This window comes from Pinus tabuliformis, chromosome 2_1 (genome assembly GCF_031772625.1).
Source record: "Pinus tabuliformis cultivar Carrire ecotype Pingquan chromosome 2_1, CPIR1, whole genome shotgun sequence".
Lineage (NCBI taxonomy): Eukaryota > Viridiplantae > Streptophyta > Pinopsida > Pinales > Pinaceae > Pinus > Pinus tabuliformis.
Window position 1 is genome coordinate 892043920 of NC_142299.1, and position 22533 is coordinate 892066452.

Genomic DNA, 22533 nt, shown 5'->3' on the forward strand with positions numbered 1-22533 from the left:
AATTTAATTGGCAAATAAATAAATAAAACAACAGAAACAAAACAAAAGAACCAATTTCCACAGAACTATTTGCCCTTCAGAATATGCCTCACTTAATTTCTAGACATACAAGGGCTCTCTTACTAGGAAAATAGCCCATTCAGAAAACAATTTAGCTACAGCAAAATTCTGGGAATAAATTGCGCACCTGTACAAGCTGTATGACCTTCCCTAAATTACTGAATCACCCACAAACTATTTGTTGCCTGCTAATGTGACCTGTACGGCCTGTACAACCTCTCCAACCTGTTGTACAGGCGTGCTGCTAATCAGATCTGTAGCTTGGTTTGTTGTACAGTCTAATCTACATCTCAACCTGCTCGATCTACCCCTGTACATCCACGGCCTTCACACTTGGGTGATTTCCCTTGCTGCCACACACTAAACTTGTCCTAACTCACTGCGTTCGTGTTCATGTTCAAGTTCGACGACCTTGAAATTCGAATAAAGTTTGACCCATAAAATTTATATATATATATATATATATATATATAGATATAATTCAATTTTAAGCAGGCTGAAAAATAAATGTGACATTCATCTTTATAGATTCTATTGTATGTACTTTGGGCATATCTCAAAGAATTCTAAAAATTTATGACAGCTAGAAAAATTTGCATAAAATTTAAAGAACTACTCCATAAAAAGAATTATGAAATTTATAACAGCTAGAGAAATTTGCAGAACATCAATCAAATTTATGACAGCTAGAGAATCCAAAAAAAAATCCGAAATTTATCACAGCTAGAGGCTAGAGCCTAAAGCACATTCTGAAATTTATGACAGCTAGCTGCTAGAGCACATTGAAAATTCTGAAATTCCGAAATTTTACTTACAAACTATCCGGCATCAACCAAATAGATGTTTATTTCTCATAAAACAGAAATTCATATAACAAATCTGTTGCCATGGAAGGATGTAGAGGTGGGTTGTGGCATGTCAATTTTCAAAATCCACAATGCACATTGCAAACACATAGGATTATTGCTCAAACATTTAAATCATTTCCACATATAAACCATGAAAGCGAGTGTCAATAAACAACCAACTTCCACACAGTAAACAAGGTTATAAATTCATCAGACATTGGCACCCATATCAAATTAACAAAACAATGGGCCATATCAGATTTCATATATCGAAAAACAATCTGATCAAAAAGTATTCAAAATATTTAAGCTTTAAAGTTTAAAGTAGATTGGCAGTTTTAGAAAATTGTTCATTCAAAAAGGAAACTGGAAGTCTAAAACTGGAACACAAGTTTTATTCTTGACGTTCCCATGGCCTACTTGTTATATCAAAAAGTTATATATCATCGAGAGCAGTAGGGGATGGGAATCCACTAGAAGCATGTGCATTAGATTCATCACTCAATTCCCTGTCAATGTCACTATCAATGTGAAAATCAGTTTTATTCTTGATGCATTAGGAACAAGATCGATCCACGGAGTAGAGGAATTGGATAACTCTTTAGCCACATTCTTCAAAGCCAACTGCAAGTTACTACGAACATAACCAGGATCTTCTAATCTTCTAGATAACAATCTATTTCTTTTCTTGGAATGAATGTGGTCAAAGGAACTCCAATTCCCTTCACACGTTGATGCACTTGCTCCCTAGCTTAAGATACGAATTGCAAAATTTTGAAATTCTGGTGCCCCTGATCCATAAAATTCCCACCATATTGTTAGATCACTTATGCTCCTATCATACTTTGTTGATTGTGTTCCAAATAACCCTTCTTCTAACCTGTGTGCCCTCAACTGACATCTGGCCAAAGCTGCAATTGTTGGATCTGGATTTAGTTTCTCAATAGCATGGTTAAGTCCATTCATGGCTTCTTCATCCCTATGTCTTGATAACCCAAACAATCTAGGGTCAAAATAGCATGTTGCTGCATGTAATGGACTATGCATCATCTTCCATCTTTGATCCATTACCCCCCATATCTCCTAGTAATCAGCTTCCACATTATTAAAAGCACTTGCAATGGCCTCTTTGCAACGATTCATGCTTTCATAAACGAAACCCATACAAGGTTTGTCACCATCAACCATGCAAAGCACATTAACAATTGGGCCACATATTTTTAAAACCTTGTCAGCATTTTCCCAAAAGCCATTATTGAGCACTATTTGTTCAACATTTTTCCCCTTAGTTTCTTTTGAAAGGTGATTTGAAATGGTATAAGTTAAAATTGATGTAGAATTGATTAGCCATTATTGAATTGATTGTTAACTGAAAGTGCGGAAATTGAGGAAAATTGCTTGAGATGAAGACTTTACGACAGCTGATTTAACATAAGTAAGATGCATAACAGAAGTGAAAACAGTAAAAACACAGCGATACCAAACAGCAAAGTTGATTATGGAGTTCGTCGCTGATGGACTACGTCTCTGGGTCTGCTTTCAAGATGGGCGACCGCTTTATTAGGATTGAAACCAAGGAGTTCGATTACACAGAGAATATACCAGATTGAATATGCGCGTAGGCACTTCTAATCGCTGTCAAAAGAAAGCTCTTTGAACCAGCTTTCCAATCCTTGTCACGGCTCCCAATTCCGACTCCGGATGCTCCTGTTACACTGAAAACAAAACTGCCTATGACCTCTAGAATCTGCATACAAAAACCAAAATCTCCAATCTCCACTTCAATGAACAAAAACCGCCTCTTATAGGCCTGCAGGTACATACAAACCTCCTTTGGCCTAAACTTGGCATGCACAAGCTGCAATCTAGGTTTGAATTGGTTCGGTCTTGTCATGGTTGGACACTTAGGATTAGGTTTGCATGGTGGTTATATTAAAATAGCACAAAACTTAATTACAAAACCCATAACAGACTTTGGCTAAAACTCCGAACCGTTAACAGTTACTGTCAGCGCGAATTGGGTGGACCACTAGCATGTGACCAAGCGGTCTAACCCTTGGCAGCCACCTACATGGTTTATCCCCGTAGTTCCGGCAGCCAATCCGCTGCGGTTACACCTGCTCACATGAATGCCGGATCCGCTGCGATTATCTCCAAACTCTGTAGTGAAGCTCCGAGCCGTGGTTACATAACCTGTTCACATGTAATCACCACGGTTTAGACCCCGCTGCGGTTAGGAACTAGCATACACCTGGTGGTTATTCAAACTGTGTCAATACTCCGCTCGCATGAACCTGTCCCCTAACGGTTCCGACGCGGTCAGGGTTGACGATTTAAGGACTGTGTAAAGTTTTATATGTTTTATTGTTTATAACATATGTCGAGAGCGGGTTTTTAGAGCATAGGTTTGATATGTATAGTTTATTACATAGCTTGTAATGCAATTGAAGTCCGATCGTCATAAAACTTTAGGGCTTAGGTCTTTTGATGACTTTGTATTGAAATATGGTTAGGGTTCTAATGTATTGAATACATAGGTTGGTATTGTAATGTTTTGATAGGTTTAGAACCTAGGTAATAGGTCTTAGTGTATGGATTAGGGTTTAATACAATGAGTTAGGTTTAGGTGTATTTTTACAACACATTTGTCACAATGTGACATAAAACCACATGCATGTCGTCGACACAAGCGACATTTGTGACGACAACCCTTTGTCGACACCCAAAACCTGTGAGGCGAACGACAAACATATGTCGACGACCAAATCCTGGCAGAACTGACGACAACCACATGTCGACATCTAGGTACAAAACCATATCAACTGACACCATGAAAAACCATAAACATCACCTGATCAACCATAAACAACATTGTTGAATCTAACGAGACCGGACTGAATTGTTGACGACGACACTTAATTGAATGCTCACGACGACACTGAACATTGACGATGACCTATGCAACTGATCTGACGAGATCCTCCTGGATCAAAAGGGGAGACCTCTCCAACTCAATATTGTAGAAAATAGCTCTTAGGCTAGTTTTTTCCTCAACAACTCTTTTCAAAGTAATATAAAAAGTGGCAAACCTTGTATCACAAGGCCTCAACAACTCTTTAGATGCATTCTTCTTATATATGCTCAAAGTGAGACAATGGTTGATGATGATGTTTGCAATTGTTTTGGCTCTTCGGATTGTCTCATTGACCGAAGGAAATTTGGCTAAATCATGCAACATAAAATCCAAGCAATTAGCTGCACAAGGGGACCAATAAATGTTTTTATACTTTTCCATAATCATCTTCCCTGCACCAACACAATTTGATGCATTATTTGTAATAACATGGATCACATTTTTCTCCCCAACCTCTTGAATTGATTCATCCAAAATAAAAATAAAATAAAAAATATAACGTCTTCACTTGATCCATTTTATTAACTGCCTTCAAGAAAAGTACCCCTCGAGGACTATAAACAAGCACATTAATCAATGGGCAATGACACAAATCTGACCAACCATCACTCAAAATTGTGCATCCTGTATGCTTTCAAGACTCTTTAATATGAAAAGACTTTTTTGTCACTCTGTCTCTTGTTTTCTTTAGCAAAGTGGTCCTTAAAGCTTCAGATCCGAGAGGAACATAGCCCTTCTAGAAATCAATGGCCTTTTTTAATACATTTTTAAAATATGGACTCCTTGCCACATTAAAGAGAATTGCACATGCATAAAAAAATTCAGCAAGAACATCATAAACTTCTTGTCTCTCCACAGGTTTCCAGAATTGATTTAATGTTTTTGTTCCACCTTTTTTTGCTGAAGTAGAATTTGATCCACCAATGGTTGAGATTGAATTAATGGTGTTTGAGGAAGACAAGGCAATCTCCCTCTCAATTCATTGCCTATTATTCACCCCTTTTTCCTTTTCCATCCTTGAAGTGAAATAGTCTTTCTCCACTGCATTTTTTTGTTCCTCAAAGATCTTAGTGTAGCCTTCAACACCACCTCCACTTCCATTGCTCATACTGAGAAGGTGATCCACTACTCTAGTTAAAGAGCCAATGAATTGATGTCCACACAGCTGACACAAAAGACTTTTCCCTTCTCTTTTGATAAAATTCCATGCTACAACAGTTGATTTTGGGGGTGCCATTGAAATTTGAAGGTTTTGATTGTTGAAGTGAAGCCTGAAATTTCTGAAATTTTTTTTTTAATTTACATTTTAATTAGTTTTAAATTTTTTGCAGAATGAAACTGTAATTTATAAAATAAATTTAAACAATCTGGATTTGCTAAGGCTACCTAATTTGTATATATTAACTAATAATAATAATAATAATAAAAATGCAATTTGACTACCTGGACTGCTCACTGTTGTCGCCTGTACAGGTCCTTTGGGCTTTGGGTCATGACTGCCTCACTGTGTGGCGCGCCTATAGTTGAAGCCTGATGATACCTCGGTTATTACTAGGGAGGAACGAAACACCGTGAGCACTGAGCATGGCTATGTGGGTCGTTGTTAAAACTTAAAAATGTGGTTGTGTAGTCACTGCAATGTGGGCCTGTGGTTCTGAGTGTGGGCACGCCGCACTACCTGTAGTGCTGAGACTCTATGAGTCACGAGTCAACGACCCTGTTGTGAGCCTGTGATGCCGAGAGTCGAGGAGCACTGAGCACTGAGCGTGGCTACGTGGATCGTTGTTAAAACTTAAAAATGTGGTTGTGCAGTCACTGCATTGTGGGCCTATGGTTGTGAGTATGGGCACGCCGCACTACCTGTAGGTTGTGACTTTGTGAATCAAGAGTTTGCACCCTGCTGTGAGCCTATGACGCCGAGAGCCGAGAAGCAGTGAGCATTGAGCCGAGGGTTTGAGCACTAAACCGAGTCATGAGTGAGCAATAGCACTGAGCAAGAGCAGTCGATGGGTCGACCATCGAGCAGGTGTACGTGGTGCCAAGCAGGAGCCGATGGGTGACAGTGTGAGACAAAACTTAGAAGTCGGGGGCGCCAAAACATAAAAACCTTCATTATTTTTTTATTTTTTTTAATTGTTAATGCCCTACCAAAAACCCTAACATGAACAACATTGAACTTAAAGCGAATTTATTTTTTTCCTGTTCGAGTTTGGCATTCGATTCGGGTTCGTGTTCAGCATTTTGTTCGGCAAATAAGATCAAATTTATTCGGATTCGATTGAAGTTTGGCAAATTTCGATTTTGTTAATTTTAGGTATGTTCTATGCTTAGAGCAATTTATTTCAATTTTCACATTTAGCTCGATATCTTTTCCAGATTAGCAATCACATCAGCATTAAAGTAAATTGCAGATAGAACATAAACATAAATCGTAGAAGACAAGCCAACACAAGAGGACACAAGATGTGGCGCTAGCCAGGGACAAACCCCAATGTGGAAAACCCTTGATCAATTCTTCTTATATGTTCTTCAATAGTTCAGCAGAGAGAGAGATAGTACATGTACAACAGAAGTCAACACTTTGACTTATCTAGATAAGAGAATAGATCATCTCTAAGAAGATGATACATGAGATCAGTTGAAGACATGCTGCTTCAACTGATTCTCCAAGGTGATTCCTTCACCTATCATTGTGTTGCATCTCGTCATCATGCTACACCTCACCGTGATGCACCATGCTGCACCCATCATCACAATGTTGGACCTTATGACCATGTTGTACACATCATATTGTTGCATCTTATGCTACACTATTGTCCCAGTGTTTAGTACTGTTGTACCTTGTGCCACTATTGTTCCATGTGCCATACTATTGCAGCACCATGAACTTGTTGTTGTTGCAAATTTGCAATACATCATACTACTGCACCTCATTGTAGCATTTATCATCATTGTGCTGCACTTTGTTACATTTGTGCTGCACTCATCATTTCATCACTATACCCTTCATCATGTTGCAACATTCAACAGGTTGCATCTTATTATATCATGTTGTTGTACTTACATCAGTTCACTGTTAGGGGATTCTCTGATTGCCACATTGCTGGACTAGTAAGGGCATTCTAACAGCTGTTTGGACAACCTTCACAATATGGTCACAAATTGGTTAGGGCATCAATGGCAGTCCTACCAGCCCTCACACATCAGCGGCAACATCTGTCCCAAGGATACGATCACCTTTCTCCAGCATTCCTAAACCACACGTTGGCTTGTTATACCCCAACAGTCACAACCAGCCCTTACGCCCTCCTTGTTAGCCTTCACGTAGACCTGTAGGTGTATAAGGGACTGCAGCTTGCTACAACAAGCATATCCCTTGCTGCAGTAGCCCTTTCCAAGGGTTCTAACCCCACGAAACAGTTCCTCATGTCTTCGGCCCTCAAGAACAATCTGTGGCATCCAAGACAGCCTCTAGGCCTCCACCAAAGTGACCCAAAAACAAGCTACTGCTCCAGCAATTAACTCGGCCTCCATTGAGGAACTCAGGCCTCCTCCACGCTGTCTTATAGCCTCCCTCTCTTGCTGCGGTTAGGGCAATTTCAGAGCTTTCATTCTTCCATAGACTGCGTTAAGGTTCTAGGGCATCCATCTAGGGTAGAGACCCTTTTCTAGGTTGTGTTGAGGGCTTACATCGATGCCCTTCTTAACTACGTATACCTCTTCATAGGTTATGTTAGGGCTTCTCAATTGGGCAGCGTTAGGGCTTCTTTGTGGCTGAGATAAGGGTTGTCCTCCGTGACAACGTAGAGCCTTCTAGGGCATCTCCTATGATAGCGTAAAGCCTTCTTCATTAGGGCAACGTTGTCTCTTAGGATCTCTCCTCCCACCAAAACCCAAAGACAAGTGGAGAGGACGAGATCACAAGAAGTGTGTGTGTACAGATGACTTGCAAGCCACCTCTTTTTATACTAAAATATTGAGCACAAGTGGGGGCAATTTGGTTGTTGGCCAACCTTGACGAATTGTCCCATAACACAAATAAATGCATATCTCCATGAATACTTATCGGAATCGGATAATCTTTAGATCAACCCTACACCTCTCAATGAGAGGGATCCAAGAAAAATATCAGTTGCCATAAATAAGATGACCCACATGGAATTTGACCCTAGATGCCAATTTTAACACTCCCTCTCAACTAGGGAGAACTCCAATCGTTGATCAATATGTCTAACTGTACTATCTCTGCCATAAGTGCCCTGCACTACTCTGCTGAGCTCTGCTCTATTCTGCTCTACTCTATTCTGCTCTGCTCTGCTTTGTTCTGCTGAACCATGAAGAAGTAGAATTGATCGAGGATGTCTCATACCATTCTCTACTAACCCGAAGTTACTTTTATTAATCCCAGATCAATATCACAAGAAAGTGTCTCAAACCACTCATACTGATCCCAGATCAATGGAGGTCATCTTAGCATAGGGAGTACGGTAGATACAACGATGCGTCCATCGATAATACTACTATGGTCCCTAACCCCATTTCCCTGCTCATTGGCCAGATGAGAGGTACTTTCCATGAGTCCCAGACTACATGGGTAGGATGCCTCGACAAGAGAACCATTCATTCTGTCCCTAAGTCGCCTCATGGTATCACAGGGGAAGGTTGACCCATTCACCCTATACACAGTGCACCATTAGGGGAGGGTGAGTTGCCCTATGGTCACGTGTTGACCCATTCACCCTATACACAGCGCACCATTAGGGGAGGGTGAGTTGCCCTATGGTCACGTGTTGACCCATTCACCCTATACACAGCGCACCATTAGGGGAGGGTGAGTTGCCCTATGGTCACGTGTTGGTCCAATAATACCCCAAGCCCCCCGGAGCTCCTAGAGCTCAATGCATGCAACATGCAGGACCCTCATAAGAAGGTCTCTCAACGACTCCAAGTCGTTCGGGAAAGTCACAAATTTGACCTTTCCCCAGGGCTTTGACAGAATGTCTGCGACCTGTACATCAGTCTCAATGCGATAGAGCCTCCTCGCTCATCGACGTACCATATCCCAGATAAGGTAGTATCTGATGTCTATATACTGGAGCAATCATAGAATACGGGATTCCTCAACAATTGAATCCCCCCCTGGTTGACACAGAAGATCACAGTGGTATCCATCATGTGTACAAACAGCTCACTCAGGAGCTTCCACAACCAGGCAACTTCACACGAGATCAAACTCGTAGCTATCTAATATGTCTCAGCGATGCTCAAAGCAACCGTCTTCTGCTTTCTGCTCATCCAGGATATCAAACAGAACCCAAAGAGAATCTGCACTCAAAAGTGTTCTTGAGGTCCTCCACACTGCCTGCCTAGTCAGCATTCGAATAGTCATGCAATTTCATATTTCTAGCAGTGTATCTCAATTCATGAGAGGTTGTGCCCCGAAGATATCTCAGAAGATTCTTGGCACCAATCTAGTGAGGCTCAACCATATATGAGCTCATCATGATAACTGCAAAACATATGTCCAAACAGAAGTTAACCGAGAACATCAACGCAAATGAGTTTATGAAACTCAGAGGCATTTCCCAAATCTAGTCTGGCATCACTACCATATAACTTTTGAAAATTAAGATCCTCGAGGTAGTCACGGGCTTGCATTTTACCATTCCACATCCGAAATCCAACTCCCTCTTACTTCTGCAAATGAGAGGGTCTACACCTGTCAGAAATAGGTCGTCCTCAGAAGGTGTTGATATGAGAGGTCTATCATCCACAACCTTCGAACAAAGGTTTGGATTGGCTTCACTCCTAGTGAATCTCAGCTTCATCAAACAGCTATCATTACTCTCATACTAAGCCCGGGATGTTTTGCTTCAAGCCATTGAGGGCTCTCTTCCACCTGCACACATGAGATTCTCGATCATGAATCTCAAACCCCTCAAGTTGTTCCAAACCTGTGGACCTGCTACATGAGGGGAATGGTCCCCTTATAAGATTTTCGTTCGGTACATCTCGGACATGTACCTTCATGCTCTTCTTGAATTCAGGCATTCATTTCACCATCTAACTCACATCGGGTAGGGCCCCATAATAAGTAGACCTACAATGCTATAGATGAGATGTGACAACTGACATGGTCCCCAATGGACCATCTTGCAAGTTGATACAAATTTGCAACCCTGAACCCATGAGTAAAAGCATCTTAGAAAATTTTGTTTTCAAACACGTACCTTTCCATCGATGAATTCCACCCTGAAACCTTTGACTTCCATTGCCGAAATGAAAACCAGATTCTTCTTGCGATCAAGTACATAAAAGAGATTATGTAAATGAATCAAATTACCCTTATTCAATTGAGGGGTAATATTCCCTACACCCTTTCTAGGATAGGTGGCATCGGCTCCAAGTATAATCCCACGATTGTTTCCATCCCTACTAAATTAGAGAGATCACCCTTCTGTCCGATGAAGTGCCTTGAAGCACTATAATCAATAAGCTAGATTCCCACAAAATCTGAAGGAGAGGGTCAATACAAGATAACGCTTCTTTATCTTATCAGAAACAACATTTGATTCTTCATACCTGGGGTTCCTTGCTCTCTCTGAAGAGTCAGCCATTTCCTTGATGACATGCACTGTCATTTCTCTAATCATTGAAGATGTCCCTGGAATGGTTGTTATCATCATCAAGTGATGTGTCCCTGCCATTTAGACACTCCATCGCATAATGGCTGAACTTATTGCAACCAAGGCATCTGCCTTTCCTTCCACCCTTAGATCCGGACTTCCCATTGAAGTGATCTTTAGGTAGGCCATCAAAAGCTTCCATTGCGCCATTCTGATAATGTTCTTTGCTTCGATTTCACCCTTGGTGAATTTGGAGAGGGATAAGGAATCCACTGATCCTTTTGTTCTTTCCCAGCTGTCTTCGGTGATTGCTCTTTCACTCTTTCTTGGGCTTTGTCTTCACCTCAACTCTGATACCATGTTAATTTTAGGTATGTTCTATGCTTAGAGCAATTTATTTCAATTTTCACAGTTAGCTCAATATATTTTCCAGATTAGCAATCACATCAGCAGTAAAGTAAACTGCAGATAGAACATAAACATAAATCGCAGAAGACAAGCCAACACAAGAGGACACAAAATGTGGCGCTAGCCAGGGACAAACCCCAATGTGGGGAAACCCTTGATCAATTCTTCTTATATGTTGTTCAATAGTTCAGCAGAGAGAGAGATAGTATATGGACAACAGAAGTCAACACTTTGACTTATCTAGATAAGAGCATAGATCATCTCTAAGAATATGATACATGAGATCAGTTGAAGACACGCTGCTTCAACTGATTCTCCAAGGTGACTCCTTCACCTATCATTGTGTTGCATCTCGTCATCATGTTACACCTCACCGTGCTGCACCATGTTGCACCCATCATCACAATGTTGGACCTTATGACCATGTTGTACACATCATACTGCTGCATCTTATGCTGCACTGCTATCCCAGTGTTTAGCACTGTTGTACCGTGTGCCACTGTTGTTCCATGTACCATACTATTGTAGCACCATGAACTTGTTGTTGTTGTTGCAATACATCATACTATTGCACCTCATTGCAGCATTCATCATCATTGTGCTGCACTTTGTTACATTTGTGCTGCACTCATCATTTCATCACTATACCCTTCATCACGCTGCAACATTCAACATGCTGCACCTTATTATATCATGTTGTTGTACTTACATCAGTTCACTGTTAGGGGATTCTCTGATTGCCACATTGCTGGACTAGTAAGGGCATTCTAACAACTGTTTGGACAGCCTTCACAATATGGTCACAGACTGGTTAGGGCATCAATGACAGTCCTACCAGCCCTCACACATCAGCGGCAACATCTGTCCCAAGGCTACGATCACCCTTCTCCAACATTCCTAAACCACACGTTGGCTTGTTATACCCCAGCAGTCACAACTAGCCCTTATGCCCTCCTTGTTAGCCTTCACGTAGACCTGTAGGTGTATAAGGGACTGCGGCTTGCTACAGCAAGCCTATCCCTTGCTGCAGTAGCCCTTTCCAAGGGTTCTAAACCCACGAAACAGTTCCTCATGTCTTCGACCCTCAAGAACAGTCTGTTGCATCCAAGACAGCCTCTAGGCCTCCACCAAAGTGACCCAAAAACAAGCTACTGCTCCAGCAATTGACTTGGCCTCCATTGGGGAACTTAGGCCTCCTCCACGCTATCTTAGAGCCTCCCTCTCTTGCTGCAGTTAGGGCAATTTCAGAGCTTTCATTCTTCCATAGACTGCATTAAGGTTCTAGAGCATCCATCTAGGGTAGAGACCCTTTTCTAGGTTGCGTTGACGACTTACATCGTTGCCCTTCTTGACTGCGTATACCTCTTCATAGGTTATGTTAGGGCTTCTCCATAGGGCAGCGTTAAGCTTCTTTGTGGTTGAGATAAGGGTTGTCCTCCATGACAGCGTGGAGCCTTCTAGGGCATTTCCTATGATAGCATAGAGCCTTCTCCATTAGAGCAGCATTGTCTCTTAGGATCTCTCCTCCCACCAAAACCCAAAAACAAGTGGAGAGGAAGAGATCACAAGAAGTGTGTGTACAAATGACTTGCAAGCCACCACTTTTTATACTAAAACGTTGAGCACAAGTGGGGGCAATTTGGTTGCTAGCCGACCTTGACAAATTGTCCCATAACACAAATAAATTCATATCTCCATGAATACTTATCAGAATCAGATGATCTTTAGATCAATCCTACACCTCTCAATGAGAGGGATCCAAGAAAATATCAGCTGCCATAAATAAGATGACCCACATGGAGTTTGACCCTAGTTGCCAATTTTAACAGATTCCCAAGGATTAAATTCACGAAACCCGATGACTTAGCTCTTGTCTTCTCTTGGCTGCTGCACACTTGGATGAATGTCCTTCTTCACTCAATCACTGAGATTCCATTGTCTCATTGTGTCTTGTGCTCAATAATGTCTTCTCCCTTAGACCGGCCTTCTTTTTATAAGTTTGAATTATGACTACATCCACAAACATAATCTCCAAAGTGATTGACAGTTGAGATTAGACCTCAACTTCACTTGAGATCACGGTTGGGATTTTATCTAATTCACCAATGCAAATAACCTTTTGCATCTCATTAGACTCACTTTTTCTTATAAAAAGCAATTACTTTAATTATTGTTTTAATTAAAGTAATTTGTAAAGTTAAAAGGTAATTAGGTGACTTCCACACATGTAGACACTTATATGTGTATAAGTACCTGCTTGAGCTACAAACATCAACAATAACTTAGTAATTGTATATTTGCCCATCCCAATTTGCATCCATTCTCTTATCCTCTTCAATAAAGCATCTTACGATCATCTATTATTTTATCTAAGTCTTCGAAGAAATGGCTGCTCCTTTAGTCTTGTCAAGGAAGTTATAAGTGAGCAGAGAGTAAGACTTACCTGCCCATTAGCTGCCTTGACCAAAGATACAATTGAATCCCGCTCAGGCTTTGTACTTGAGGTGATAAATAGTCTTTTATTCTGCACAATAAGGTAGATTTCATTAAATATTATACATTAGTTTGAAGTAAAGGAATTAAAAATATGCATGCGCAGCGTTAGGACGGGAAAGTAAAATGCTAATGCACTATAGCAAAATATAATTGGTATCCTGAAAATTCCTTGAGAAGATTTAGAACTATTCAGCTCAAAACCCATCCATCTTAGATGCTCTTACAATTACTATCCTAATATGAAAGAAAGTTCCCATAAACACCATACCTGCAAGAGAGGCTTTTGTTGTGCACTCGCCAAAGAAGCAGACATGCTGAAACCAATCTCTTTCTCCTTCTTGGCATCCTCCAAAATGTATTTCTTTTCATCGATGAAATAGCTTGCTTGGCGAGAGTTCTCCAACCATAAGTATGTGACAACGGGTTTGCCAGCAGCCATTGCTTCTAACATGTTCCTTGTACGAATAAACTTATCTGTGACAAAGTGAGTACAATCTGCAGGTGAAGTTGTGGCTTGACCTCCGAGCTTTGTTAATATCTGCCAAACAGTCTCCCTTTGTAAGAATGACTAGACCAATACTTCTAAAATCATAAAAGCACTGAACACTCTAAAATTACCTTCTGCTGCTGTTTTACTAGATCATCATCCAATCCATGGCTAAACAAAACACGGACACTTCCTGGCTCTCGTTTCTTTCGGGTAGAATCTTTCAAGATAGACAATTGGCCTATCTCAGATGCATCCAACCTACCAAGTTCTCTTTTAAGAGTTGATTTTGGTGTCCCTTTCTTCCGCAGTCCTTTCTTAGATGAATCTGCCATCTCTGGACCATGTCCAGTAGAAGCAGGGGACCTAACATCCATGACATGTGAAGGAATCTGGAATGTACCGGGAGACCCGACATCTGCAGAAGTACCATTGACTTGTACCTCATCTTTACTAGGACTTACTAAACTACCACCATCTGTGAGTTGGTCCTTGTTTGGAGTAGCGGAAGTTGACTTTCTTCTCCCAGCCTTTCGTCTTTGAGACCTTGATTCTGTGACTGTGTGCTTAAGGAAAGAGTTATCTCTCTCAATATCAGTTGATGCACAAACAGCAGAATCCACACCTGCTCCCAAGTTGCACATAGCTTGCCTGGTCATGCGTACTGCTGCTTCATGTACTTTCTCATGTGCAACTTCTTCTTCACCTGCTCCAGCAGGCAAATCCTCTCCAGCTGATATTGGCTTGCTTGGCTTGCAGTGATTCTCATCTTTATTTCTCTGGCTTCTTTTACTTCTGACAGCTTTTACAGTGCCCCGCAACTTATCTGCGCTCTCATCTTGGTTTGCAGGTTTCTTGGAATCATTTTGTTTATCAAGCAGATTCTTTGTTTGTCTGGTTGACTGAATTGCTACTTCTCCTGCCTTCATGAATGTCCCTTCCCCATCTGCTCCATTTGAGTCAACTTCTCGAGGTACTTTTGATTTTGATGACTGATCAGTACTCCGAGAATTGCTCGCCTTGTGTGATATATCTTCTACATCTTCCTTCTTTCTTTTTCTCCCAACAATCTTTCCCGCATTCTTTGACTTTAACAAATCCTGAGCCTCTTCATTTGTACTCGAACTCTTTGAATCTCTCTGTGCTTCGAGTGTCTGCCTCTCCATTTGCTTTTGATTTCTTTGTCTGGCTGAATGTCTTGCTGAGGCCCCAGCCTTTGACTGCATCCCTTCCAATGCTGCCCAGGCTGGCTGTCTTACTCCAGAGGGTTTTGATAAGTGATCAATTCCCAATGTCCCTTTTTTTTTGCAAGCACTTAGAGAACCCTTTTCTACATCCCTCTCTTCATCATTTTTTGCTTCAGAACTTCCGGAACTAATTTTTGTTCCATGCATTTCCACTGGGTTCATATAGCTCATTCGCCTAGTAGAGCATCCTACTCCTGTGCCTACTCTAGCTGACTGAAGTTCTCCAATAGGTTTTGATGTGACCTCCACATTTGCCCCTCCTCTTTTCCTCCTAACAACCTTTGTGAGGTTCTGAAGCATATCTTGGTTCTCTTCATTAACTTCAGAACCCTTGGATTCAACTTTCTCTTTGCCATCTTGTTTGGAAATTCTCAGTATTCCCTGTTTCCTTCTCTCACCCTTTTGTTGGACTTGTCCTTCATCTTCTGCCCAATGAACTCTCCTGCTTTTTCCCTGAGCAGCCAAACTACTGCTGGCCTTCATTTGTTTTGCAAATGTTTCACCATTTTCAGAGTCAGTACTTGGTAATGTCCCCTTTCTAAACACACCAGATAGTTTAGTCTTCCTCTTTCTGGATTCTCCAGATTTTGTATGCCCTTTTTGTTCCACTGGATGTGTGTTTTCCTCTGTTGCTTGATTAGGGGAAATCTCTGATGGCATTGATTGCATCGCTTCAGCGGCCAATTCAGTGTCATTGGCAATATCAGACATGCTTGATGACTCTCTGCAAATTGGACTTTTTTCTATCTGTTCAGAAACATCTCCTAAATTCAAGGGTAATTTCTCAGCTCTGTCATTTTGTTTATCAGAAGCAATGTTCTGGTTCCTGGGAAGATCCTGTGCCTCATCCAGTTGTAACCTTCCTGAACGCCTGGAGACCTTAGCAGATTCTGACTTGCTCACCCCTTTAGATAAGGTAGCCTTTGCTCCTTGAACTTTGGTCGCCACTTCAATTTCTCGTTCATGTAGCACATCAGAAGGATTGGTCATGTTAGAATCTAAACCACCTGAGTTAGCTAGCTTTAGCAAGCTCTGCGACAGAAGTTTGCTTTTGTCTTTTCCAATTTTTACATCCTTACTCTTTGGAACTGAAGCATCCTTCTTACCCTTATAAGATCTTCGGTTGATTTGCTTGGATTCTGTTTTGACTTTATCCTCCTGAGTTCCAGATGATGGAACAGCCAAGCCATTCTTACGAAAAAACTGGCACCCACCTTCATCATGTTGGCTGTCAACCCAATCGAAAACTCCAATTTTTTCCTTTGGACTTTTGCATTCCACCAAGTGAGCAAGATTTTGAGTTCCCCTTGCACTCAGAGGCCTATAGCATGTCATTTCAGTCAACTTTTCAGGCTCAGATTCTTGGGACAACCCATTTGTATTGAGCCATACCAATTTGTCAACCATATTCATTGCATCAGCTTGGGATTGTTCACCTGGTTCCTGAGAATCAAGATAGTTTAAACCAGAATAGATAGGCCGGTTACGTGATTTTTTATTAAACCCGAGATCATATAGTCCTGTTGAATTAAGCTTGTTCATATTTACAATGTTGGAATTCTCTTGTTCTTTTGGAATTCCAACTTTGTCGTTCTTGACTTGGGCACTCGGTTCATCATCTTCCTTGTCACCAACCTGGGCTACCAGTTTCAAACTTTCACCATTACCACCAATGGCCCTTTCTTCATTTTGCTCATTTATACCCAATGCTCTTGGTTCATCACCTTCCTCCTTGCTGTCCCTGTACCTTCCTTCATCATCTTCATCCAGTCCATTACTGGGTTTAGACTTATCAACTTCCATAGCTTCAGTGTAGAAAAGTTTCCTAGCTGTTAGATTTTCAGCCCTCAGTTTAGCAGACTGTACAATGTCTGACCGCCCTTCATTGCGTACGTTTGCAGTTTCTTTGAGATCATCTGCCTCATTTGGTCCTGTGCCTTTCTGGGGCTTGTACGAAGGCTTATCCCCAGGCTGGTGGCCTGTTTTATCTCCTGCAGCTGGAACAAATTGAGGTATGCGACTGGAATCATGTTTCCCAACAGCATCATTTTTGGCATCTGTCACAGAAGTTACTTCTTTCGTTGTAGATAGCATCCTTGAAGCACGCAGTCCAGATGCCCGTAAAGATGCAACCCGAACAGAAGCAATGCTTCTAGGTCCAGATGTGGGAGTTAAAGAAAGGTCACTAGAATCACCAACGCTTGTCCTGGTGATACTGATAGGAGTGACACCCCTTTCTATCTTACGGCCTGTACCAACACTCTGAAAGGCTCTGGGACTGTTCAGAACATCTGAATTTAAATCCTGCTTCAGTTTATGGCCATCTTTTGTGCTCTTTGGATCAGGATTCTGGTACACAACCCTGATGTTTTCCAGCTGGTTATTAACCTTGGAAGCTTCTTGGCTTAAGTTTGTCATCGATGGAGCTCTCCTCGATGTGTGAGAAAGAACACCTGAATTGCCATTTCAATTATGTCAGTGGAACTTGCTTGAGACAGGATAATTGCACCAATTCTGCAGTGTAAAGAGAAACTATCTTTTGCAAACAATAAATGCAGCATAGGAGGAATCAACACATCATGTTGGAATCAAATTTAGAAGAAAATAAACCAACCTAGATTCATCTTAACCCCACATCTATCACGATTCACAATAGGGATCAAACCCCTCAAGGTGTAAACCATTTTTAAAATACAAAAATGAGGAAAGGTTTGCAACTTGAGGGATTTATCCCTCTCAATGCTTATTCCAGGTTAAGGTGGATCTAGGCTGGTATATATGATTTAATATTTTATTTTTTCAAAATGACTTTAAAATGCTTTCACTTTTTAATATAATTATTTTTAGATTTTATAACTTTTTTAACCCACATGTGTCAGCCTGGTAAGCATTACAAACGTGGCACATCTACCTGGGCTGTGACAAGCACAAAGAGCCTCTTAGTGCAATCAAATACCTTGTGTAGATCTTTGATTGTCACTGATGGCATGAACAGAATTATTGAGATTGAAATCTCCAGATTTTGGGGGCTCACCCACATCACTTTCATCTTCAGTTGAAGCATCTGAGTCCACTACGGTTTGCTGCTCATGTTGACGAGATGAATCAATACTGTTGAAGGAAGACCTCTTTCCTATATCAGTGGAATTTATCTGAGAGGTTTCTTTCCCGTGAAGAAAATCAGGAGATGGAAAAGTTTCCACAAACTGATTGCCTTTCAATTCATCCACTCTGCGAGGACTAGACCTACCATCAGATGCATCTTCGTCTTCACTCAAAAGTTCAGTGTTCCCACCACCTTCATCATCACTATCGACTATTACATCGAGATCCTTCTTATCTCTTGAACTGTGAATGGCATTATCTTCTTGGAAATCTTCTAGTAATTGAGTCTTTGCCTCTGTGTAGCCTTCTAGATTATCAACATTGACTGTATCTTCAGTCTCATTATCTCTGTCACTCTCTTCCAATAACAATCCTTTTTCTTCTTTATTTTTCTCTTCCCCCAACAATTGTGTTTCAAGTAGCACAGTATCCTCAAGAGGCACTGTATTCTCGAGCATCTGAGTGTTTTCAAGAACCAAAGTATTTTCAAGCGGCACAGTGTTTTCAAGCACCAGTGTACTTCCATATGGTAGAGTGTTCCTCCCATCATTTTGCTCTGAGTTTCCTCCTGAATCAATGAAAATTCATTTTAATTTTTATCATGTCTGCATTAACAACTTGAAAACAAAGCTTCTAACGATTCAACTATTATTTCATCACCATAAACTATTATGGTTCAGCTATTGTTTCATCACCGGAAACTATTATGGTTCAGCTATTATTTCATCACCAGAAACAAGCATAAAATTGGCAAAGGAATACCAGATATCCTGACATAGCTTATAGCAACACCCCATGATGCTAGGACACAACAGGATTCAGATTTATTTGGGTGGTCTCGTCAAACAATGTTTGTTAGTTTAGCCTGCATCAAGTCACGTTACTTCCAGAAGCCTCGATGCATTCGATCAAAGTACTAAACAAGCATGACAGAAACCTTCAAACATTCAGCTGATATTAAAACACGCGCGCACACACACAAACCAGGGGCCTTAAAAGCATTTACCTGATATAGAAAGCAACATAAAAGGGGCTTAAATGCATTCGGCACCCACACTGGGTCCAGGAAACCAGGGTATCCATGGCCTCACACATGCCAAAGTTTCCTTTGCAACCTTGTCTAGAGAAAAGATTGATTTATTAGGGTTGATGCATTGGCCCATTCCAACTGGTAGGCAGGGAATGGAAATTGGGACGGCTTCGGATCTTAAGTAACAATAGAGCTTGTGGTCTACTTTTATTGAACCTGTGATTTATTTTTGAATTGTTTTAAGATAGAGGCCTCAAGGCTGGTTTGCATAGAATGAACTTCCTTCAGCTTACATACTGAGGTCTTAGATGTAACTATTCTGCCTCATCTGGGAATTACACCTGGCTCACCATTACTTATACCCCTTACTTAAATAACTTAACTGTATTGTAAACAAAGCGCTCTTACCAATAAGATGTGATTCAATGAGTTGAGTCTCAGAGCCATCAGAAGGGCTCGAATGCTTGGTCTGAGCTCGTCTCCCTCTGCGATTCATTTTGCCCTTCATTCTGAGTACAATTCAAATTGGTACTCTCAAAAATTCAAGTAAGAACGTCCCTCGACGAATTCTACATCAAAATACAGCAGGCCATGAATACCCATAAACAATTTACAAATTCAAATTTTTCAGGGTTTTAGGTCCGCAATTCTAAAACCCACAAGCACATATGAGGTGCCCAAACACTGGGAAGTAAAACTAAATTTAGGAACAAAAAATAAAACAGATTCAAACAATGATAGGAATGATGCATGGTTTACTTACCTCGTCTCTTGGTTTAATTCCGGTTAATACAGGCATAATTATAGAAACAAGTAGTGACGGGTAATCTGCTAATGGGCATAAACTGCATCTGTGACAACATTAAATCTTACAGAGAATATTGTTTTTAAGGGTTCATGACTCTCTGCAATGGAACTAATCTGTGTTTGTGATTAATACAGGCAAAGCGTAGCGCAGAAGGATCCATAGCATGCTGTTTTTTAATAACAATAACTCACTAACTCAAAAATAAAAATATATTTGTATTGTCATTCTAGATGGGTTTACAAGGTGGAGACTTATCTGTCTCTCTTGAAAATTAATATATCTGGCAAGATATTGGATATCACAATCAATGTGATATAAATCGATAATTTATATATTTCTATTAGTGTATATTAGAAGTAAGGTCTTCTTTATAACTAAATCTCATTTAAAATTAAAATAACTTTTAATTTTTAATTAGTAATATGATTAAATTTTAATTTATATATATATATATTTAAGGTATGGTTACCTAATATAACTAATTTTTTTAGATTATTAAATTGACTTTTTGACCTTGGTCTTTAAGTCAAAAATTAGCCGTTGGTTTAGGATAGCCGTTGGAGGCTCTGCTCAGACTATATAACATGCAATTGCTGGATCTGTTGCTTCAACTTGTCCTGACGATGAGCCACACTAGTTGATTCAAAAAGTGTCGACAAAGATTTTTCTATATATGATTTACGCCAAAACTCTTCTTATAAATATAAATTTAAAATACTCTGTTTTGTTTTGGGTAATTGGCTATGGATATAAAGTACTTACGTAGTAATAACATGAAAAAAGGATGTTTATGAGGCTTGCAACGAGAGGAGACCAAAGGAAATTATCTCTATGTTTGTGATTAATGGAGGGAAAGCTTAGTCCACAAGAATTTTCTCATTGGTTTTTCAAATTAAAATATTTGACTTATGATTTAAATATAATAATAAATAAATATTATTGTCATGGTTGATGTGTTTAAAAATAATAATATTTAAAAAGGACAATAAATAAATATTATTGTCATTGTTGATGTGTTTACCGGTTGAAGACTTTTGTAAACATGTTATGTTGTTTATGGGATGACCGGAAAGATTATATAGTTGTTTATTGGTGTGGGATGACATGAAAGATTATATAATTGTTTATTGGTGTTATTGATAATGTATTTATTATTTATATATATTAAAATAAATTGTATTTGTTTTATTAAAAGTAGTAAAGTTAGTTATACTTTAATGGTTAATTTATAGTATTTTATTAATTGTTTATGTACATTGAAATAATTTGTTTTTTTAAGTAGTTAATTTTATTTCTCGATTGGGGTGATAAGTGATGTGGCAATGAAGGTTGGGGCTCACTACCTTGTTGTCTCTAGAAGCATTTAAAAGTGGGGGTGGCATGGATGTCTTGCCCCATGCATAACACATTTGAACTTTATTCTCATTTTATACGATTGACAATCTCCCTCTGATAGTTGGTCATGTGAATCAAGGCTTTGTTATGTGGCATTTTACGTTGGCTTTGGCCTCCCCCTCCCCCCGACCGCTAGTGGGATTAATTTTTTGGAAATCTAACAATGTTGGTTCGGTGCTTGGATGTAACACCTCCTCCCATATTTACCCAATTTCATTGGCCTATCAGAGTAAACATGAGATGAAGAATTACTATGACATGACCCGAACTCCAAGCTTCGGTTAAGGAAGTGGGGCCTACAAACTAACAAACTCACATCATCCCTCAAGGCTATAGGACACTCAAGGGCCAAATGACCACCCCAAGTGACCAAACCCTGAGATGGGGCTCTTTTTCATTGACCTAAACCCCCAACCGCATGCATGACAAGGCTTGGGTGCGGTTATAGGCCTCCAACCACATGCATAACACTGCCTCCATGTGGTTGTGATCCAACTTGCCCAGTTCAGAGGGTGTGGTCCCGAGATCTAAGCCACAATTTTAGGGCAGCCTCTAGACCACTGCCAATAACTGCCTGAGACTTTCCAAAATCATAAATGACATAATGACAAGGCTAAACATACAAACTTGAGTTAGAAACTTGACCTAGACAGACTAGAACATACTAGGCATTTCATCAAACACATGGTAAACAGGTAAGCTACAAGTCATGAATGCATATCTGAGTGTAAATCTTTGTTCTTTAGTTGTGAATCACCGAGAAGGTTTAATGCCCTCTCAAGTAGTTGCAACAACACTTGTTAGCCCATGCATTCATCAACCATTCATCAACTAATCAAAGCATAATAAGAGCCATAGCTAAAACATGTTATAGAACCATGCTTATAACTAGCATATAATCAAAATATTAACCATGACAAAACAACCATCAAAGCCACATAATAACAAGTATAAATGCTCATAAAGTACAATAGAAAAATAGCTCTTATTAACTTATGCAAAAGCCAACCAAGTCAGGGACTTCCACGTACCACCCAACCATAGATTGAGTTGAACTAAATCTTTCTTTCAGCCAATCACCCTTGTGTCATATTCCAAGCATGAATGTG

General features: G+C 40.2%; 1 protein-coding gene across 3 annotated transcripts in view; it reads right to left on the reverse strand.

Moving 5' to 3' along the window:
• LOC149203509 (uncharacterized) overlaps window positions 1–20245 on the reverse strand; it is a 66455-nt gene extending 46210 nt beyond the window's left edge. The window contains exons 1-6 of one of the 3 annotated variants that reach the window (XM_089403475.1): window positions 19985–20245; window positions 19630–19790; window positions 18121–18759; window positions 13971–17539; window positions 13621–13890; window positions 13300–13380 (exon numbers count right to left, since the gene is read on the reverse strand). In XM_089403475.1, the coding sequence (XP_089259601.1) occupies window positions 13300–13380; window positions 13621–13890; window positions 13971–17539; window positions 18121–18759; window positions 19630–19729 (4659 nt within the window). In that variant the 5' untranslated portion in view covers window positions 19730–19790; window positions 19985–20245. Of the gene's footprint in view, window positions 1–13299; window positions 13381–13620; window positions 13891–13970; window positions 17540–18042; window positions 18760–19629; window positions 19791–19984 lie in introns of all 3 variants that reach the window. The other 2 variants (XM_089403474.1, XM_089403476.1) reach the window with 2 other exon arrangements.
• Window positions 20246–22533: the final 2288 nt, after the last annotated feature.